This window comes from Mastomys coucha, unplaced genomic scaffold, assembly GCF_008632895.1.
Source record: "Mastomys coucha isolate ucsf_1 unplaced genomic scaffold, UCSF_Mcou_1 pScaffold15, whole genome shotgun sequence".
NCBI classification, from domain to species: Eukaryota; Metazoa; Chordata; class Mammalia; order Rodentia; family Muridae; genus Mastomys; species Mastomys coucha.
In genome coordinates, this window is record NW_022196897.1 from 127,639,653 (window position 1) to 127,645,598 (window position 5,946).

Consider the following 5,946-nt stretch of genomic DNA (forward strand, 5'->3'; position numbering starts at 1 on the left):
TTTTTTTTTTTTTTTTTTGTACTAAAAGGTATATTTGTTTGCCAGGGATTTGAAATCAGAGTTTCACAGTTAATTATCTTTCATGTCTGTTTTGAGTATGTGTTGCTGGGAACTCAACCCTTGACTCATCATTCGAGGGAAGCACTCTACCAACTGAGCTATATTCTCAGTCCCCCACGGTCCATTTCTTTATTTATTTTCTTAGCTTACAGTATGGGCTTGGATACTAAAAATCTCATTAAACTTGCTGACCCTTGGAAATTTCCAGAGTGACTGCTTTGGGCTAACTTTTGGAGAAAGGCAACAATTATATACATTCAATGTTTATGTAAATACTTACATAGAAGGAACACAATCGAGTAAAAGGCACACATGTTGTGTGCTTTTCTATCTCATGTCGGCTCCTGGCTGCCATACCCAGTGGCAAATTTGCAGGAACTGTTTTGAATTCTGAAATTGAAAACACAGCAAACCGAATGGGTCTATTGACCTTGCCACTATGGAGGGAGCAGTGCACCTCTCTGCATGTCAATGATCTGCTTTTCTTTGTTTTCTCTCTTGGTTTTCCTAAATATCTGTTAGGGCCTGTGAATTTATCTATTTAAGGATGGTAATAAATACACTCAAATTGCCTAACCACAAATCTTGCATGAAATGACAGCTCAGCTGAGAGGAGAGTGAATCCTGACCTCCTGGTCCTGGCGTCATGAATAAATGAAAACAGAAAAGGCATAAGACAGGAAATTGGAACATTTTCAAACAATAGTGGCAATTTTCATGTGTTTAACAGTTTAGGCTTGATAATGACTTAACCCTTTCTGTCCACAGATGACACGAATAGTCAGGTGGATGGTGTAAATAAGCCAACAGAGAGTCTGCAAGAAGATCTCCAATAGGTAATTTCCCCTGATGGAGGGATTTTTCAATTCATGAGCTAACCATAAGGATTAATTTGCAAACAAGATGTTGTATTTCTCTTGGCTTTGTCAGGGACCAGCGTGTAGCTTGGGCTCAACTTTAAAGATCTTTAAACCAAATAACACAGTGTTAAGAAGAAAGATTAGCCTATAGAAGCTTGTCACCTTAAGTAGAAAGAACAAGTTGTAGCAAGCATATTTAAATCGTGGAACATCTTAGATTTCCTCACTCTGACAATGAGAACAGTGCTCACCCATCAGTCTAACCCCCGCCTCCTAGAGTGGTCATATTCCTTCAGCAACCCTAGTTGATTCCAAAAGCATAATTTTTCCAGGAACACCACACTGTATGGTTTGGTATATCTGGCTTTTAAGTGTAACACTAAAATCTTTACCTGAGAGAATGTATGAAGACATATAAATATATGTTGGCAGAAAAATCGGTCCCTGAGGCGGCACACCTCTTCCTGAGGATATGTGCATCTTTACAGGCATACCTTGAGTTCAGTGAGCCCAAGGCAACAACAACTCCCAGGAAAAATAAAGTGGTAACCGGACCACACGATCTAAATCATATCTAGAGTGATTGATCGTCTACTAGGCTTCCATGACTTTCCCAACCCTAGAAAGTGCTGCGGAAAAGGTGGGCAAATCTGAAAATAAAGAAGTGAGCATTACTATTAACTAAATGTTAAAAATATCATAGAACAATGAGCTCTCAGAGTAGAACATAGATAAGCCATGGCTGCTCCTTCTACTCCCTGGTTCCGCTTGGTCTCTGCTTCCTGCCGGAAGACCACCTTGCATCATACCTGAGCTCTAACCAGATAATGGAATGAAAGTTCTAACGACTATAGGTGAGAACATATCTGTCATTGTCATGATAATCATGAACTTTATGCAGCTATAAATTTAATACTACTTTTATACAACAAATTGTTTTAAAAAATACACATGTATGTAAACATGAACTCATAACATTTTTACGTTAGCCATGTGCTTCAAATACTCTGGGAAGTTTCCACTGAAAAATAACGAACTGAGACAAACTTAAACATTTCCCACCATTCCTCAGTGCCTCCTGTCCGTTTTGTTCTTTAGCTGCTAACAAACTGAAACTTTTGGAATTTTTTTTTTCTATTAACATCTAAGTAAAATACCAGTATAGATCTATTTTCCTTGATCTCAAATACACATTGGAGGTTCAAGAGCTTCCAATTCAAAATTACTTGAATTTGTGAACATAGTCACCATCATTTCTTCTCTCACTTGCTTTTGAATAGCTCAAGCACTGCTTGCTGCAAGCATGATGGTGCTTTTCCTTATTCATACAGATCCCACATATTAACTTTTTAAAAGGCTCTTAGGCTACCAGAGCAATTGATCTAAATTAATTAACAAACCCAGGCATCATCTATTGCAACTCTTCTTTAAAGTGACAAGGCAACTGAAACCTGGGCAAGCCTGCTAATTTACCTGATTTTACCACACCGGTTTTCTGGACTTTATCCCACATGTAGATTGATGCACACTAGATTATACCTCTGGCTATTCAGGTATGTTGTTCCTATGTCCACTGCTTCAAGAAAACCATGACTTTAAAATACTTAAAAAACAAAACCAAAGAATTGCATATGTAGTAAGCATGAACAGACTTTCCTTGTTACCTCTGACTAAGGCAGATGACAACTACAGAACCTTACATTACATTATATGAAGTATTTTGGTAATCTTGAGGTAGCTTGAATTATACAGAAAGATGCGCATATGCAAATATCATACTGTTTCATACATGAAACTTGAGCATTCATAGCCTTAAATATCCTTTGGGATAACTAGAGACCGACTACCACAGACATTGAATTCTTACATCTGTTTCAGCTTCATCTCCCACATCTTCATGGCTTTCTGTGTACTGTGATGCCATAGTTTTATTCTTTTAGCAGAGTCACAGATTAGACTTTGTTTTCTCACATTAATTACATCAAACATATATTAATGTGTTTGGAGCCTTTTTACACTGCTATTGTGATTAGGGTTTGCACATAGTTGTTCATCTCTGAGACGCTTCAGATTTAGTTTGATGTGGATTGACACTGAGACACTTCCTTTAGAAAGTTAGCATTGGGCTGGTGAGATGGCTCAGAGGGTAAGAGCTCTAACTGTTCTTCCAAAGGTCCTGAGTTCAAATCCCAGCAACCACATGGTGGCTCACAACCACCTGTGATGAGATCTGATGCACCCTTCTGGTGAAGATAATAAATAAATCTTTGGGCCAAAGTGAGCAAGCAGGGCCGACCAGAGCAAGCAGAGGTCCTAAAAATCAATTCTCAACAACCACACGAAGGCTCACAACTATTCTGTACAGCTACAGTGTGTACTCATATACATTAAATAAATAAACAAACAAATAAATAAACAAACAAAAAGTTAACATCATCATCTGGTACAAAAATATGGAGTAACTGGAACTCCTACATTGACATTGATAGGAGTTAAAAAATGTTATGCCCTGTGTTTTCAATTACTCTAACAAAAATCAGTGAATAAGGAGGAAAGATTTATTTGAACCCTTAGGCTTGAAAATCAGTAGGAGCATCAAGAAAGGAAAAGGCCACTAGAGTTCCAATAAAACCTTCAATGTCATACCCACACTGACTATACACAATTCTTTCAAAACTATTATACTTAAATGAAAGAGGTAAAGATGCCCAAAGAGTTTAGAATTAAAAAAAAAAAATGACCCTTCAGCATTATCAAGCTAATTTTGTACCAGGAATTTTAAGGATCATTTCATAGATGCAAATTAATAAAGTAAATTATATGTAGAAGGTAGAAATTATATGATCACTTGAGTATTTTTAAACCTATCAGATGTTTAGCATCATGTCATTATAAACACTCTCCCCAGTATTACACCTTAATGGCCAGCATTATACCAAATGGTGAAAAATGAAATCATATCCTGTAAGCCCAGGATACCACTACTTATTACCTGCTGTGACAAAATTCCAGGTAGAAGCACTATAAGGGGAAAGAATATGGTTTTAGAGAAGATGGTTCCTCACACTGTGGCAGCCTGTTTTGTGGGTGATGGGAGCTTATAAAATGACCTTTCCGTGGTCTAGAGCATTAGGAAGCAGAATACTAGACCAGAATTAGAAAAGAGTGTGGACTTCAATGGCCTGCTTCTAAATACCCTATGTTATCCAGATAGGCTGGGCTTGCAATGGTTTCTACCACATCCCAAAATAGTGCAACCATTTAGAAACCAAGTGTTCGGGGGTCTGAGCCCACGGCAGCCCTTTCACATTGAAACCCTAGCAAACCATAAGAAGATAAACTGCCGTCACTCTTTACTAGCTCTGGGTACTAGAAGTTTTAGAAAGACTAATAAATACATAAAAATGGAGAGGAAGAATAATATTCTTCTTTTTTGAAGATGATATGCTTCTATATAGAAAGACATAAAATCAGGAAGGAAGCAGTACACAGATCATCTTAACAATGTTCTGAGAAAAAAAGAGAAAAGTCAAGAAAGCAATCTTTCAAAATAACTACAAAAATAAGCTATGAGAAAGAAATTTAACCGAGGGAGTGAAAGATGTGGCTAGTGAAAATCATAAGACACTGAGGCATGAAATCAGCCACGCACACACACACACACACACACACACACCACACCACACACACACACACACACAGAGAGAGAGAGAGAGAGAGAGAGAGAGAGAGAGAGAGAGAGAGGAAGAAGGAGAAGAAGAAGAAGAAGGAGAAGGAGAAGAAGAAGAAGGAGAAGGAGAAGGAGAAGGAGAAGGAGAAGAAGAAGAAGAAGAAGAAAGAAGAAGAGGTTCCATTTCACGGATTTAGAAGAATTAGCATTGTTAAACTGTTTATATTACAAAAAAAAAATGGCCTATTAGCTCAATTGCAATCTCTACCATGACACTTGCTTTGGTCTGAATGAGAACTATCCCTTACAGGCTTAATGTTTGTAAACTTGGTCACTTGCTGGTACACTAGTTTTGAAGGTTGTGAAACCTTTAGGCAGTGGAACCTAACTGCAAGTGTGGTACTTCCCTCTGCTTCCTGATGGTGGACACAAGGTCACATTCTACCATCTTACCTTCTCTCCCCAGCTACCGTGATGAACTATATCCTTTATTAAACGGCAGCACAGAAAATTTCTTTCTCCCTGATTTCGCTTCTTGTCAGGCATTAAGTCACAGCAATTAGAAAAGCAACTGATATAAAATCAAAGAGTTTCTTCACAAAGATGCAACATCAGCAGCAAAACCCTAATCATATGGAAATAGAAAACAAACAAACAAACCAAAGTAACCCTGAGTAAAAAGAGCCCACTTGAAGGCATGGGCCTTGGAAAGCCAGAATCCACAAGCAGAGGATTGAAATGTGCCCACCACTTTTCACTCTATATAAAAATGAACTAAAACAAACTTGGGGGCAAGGGGGACAAAGGAGATGGAGCAGGGTTGCATCAAACACCTAAATGCAAACCCAAAACAGAAGAAAACACTTTACGTCAGGGGTCGGGACAATGATATTCCCAGAGAGGACCCAAATAGTACAAGAGCAAAAGGAAAACCTCAAAGTAGGACCACATCCAATGGCAAGGCTTCTATGCAGCACCACATCCAATGGCAAGGCTTCTATGCAGCACCACATCCAATGGCAAGGCTTCTATGCAGCAAATGAAGAAGAGCAGCACATAGGAGAGAGATCTACAGAGGCAGGGGTGGGGGCAGGGGTTTGCCAGCTACATATCCCAAAGGAAGAATAGCCAGAAGGGAACTCAAAAAGCATGAAAGCAAGTTTTCTACTTAATGGGAAAATGACCCAAATAGATACCTCTCAAAATACCAATGCCCAACTAATATGTGAAGAACAAAAGAAAACAAAACAAAGAATGAATACTATTAGCCACCCGGGAAATGCAAATTCACTCTACAGTAATATTCCATCTCACTCAGGTCAGCATCACTATTGATTTTAAAAGGTTCGTGAAAAT

The 5,946-nt window shown here is 38.5% G+C and overlaps 1 protein-coding gene and 1 long non-coding RNA gene across 13 annotated transcripts in view; one reads left to right on the forward strand and one right to left on the reverse strand.

Annotated features, from left to right (window-relative positions):
- The window catches only part of LOC116091037, a 1,222-nt gene extending 769 nt beyond the window's left edge, over positions 1–453 (reverse strand). Inside the window, exon 1 of the long non-coding RNA XR_004118909.1 lies at positions 341–453. This is a non-coding gene — a long non-coding RNA (uncharacterized LOC116091037). The remainder of the gene's footprint in view (positions 1–340) is intronic.
- Positions 1–5,946, forward strand: part of Macrod2 (mono-ADP ribosylhydrolase 2) — a 1,944,357-nt gene that overhangs the window by 1,933,888 nt on the left and 4,523 nt on the right. For all 12 annotated transcript variants that reach the window (XM_031372067.1, XM_031372070.1, XM_031372073.1 and 9 more), the window contains one exon: positions 829–896. In XM_031372067.1, coding sequence (XP_031227927.1) covers positions 829–896 — 68 coding nt within the window. The remainder of the gene's footprint in view (positions 1–828; positions 897–5,946) is intronic.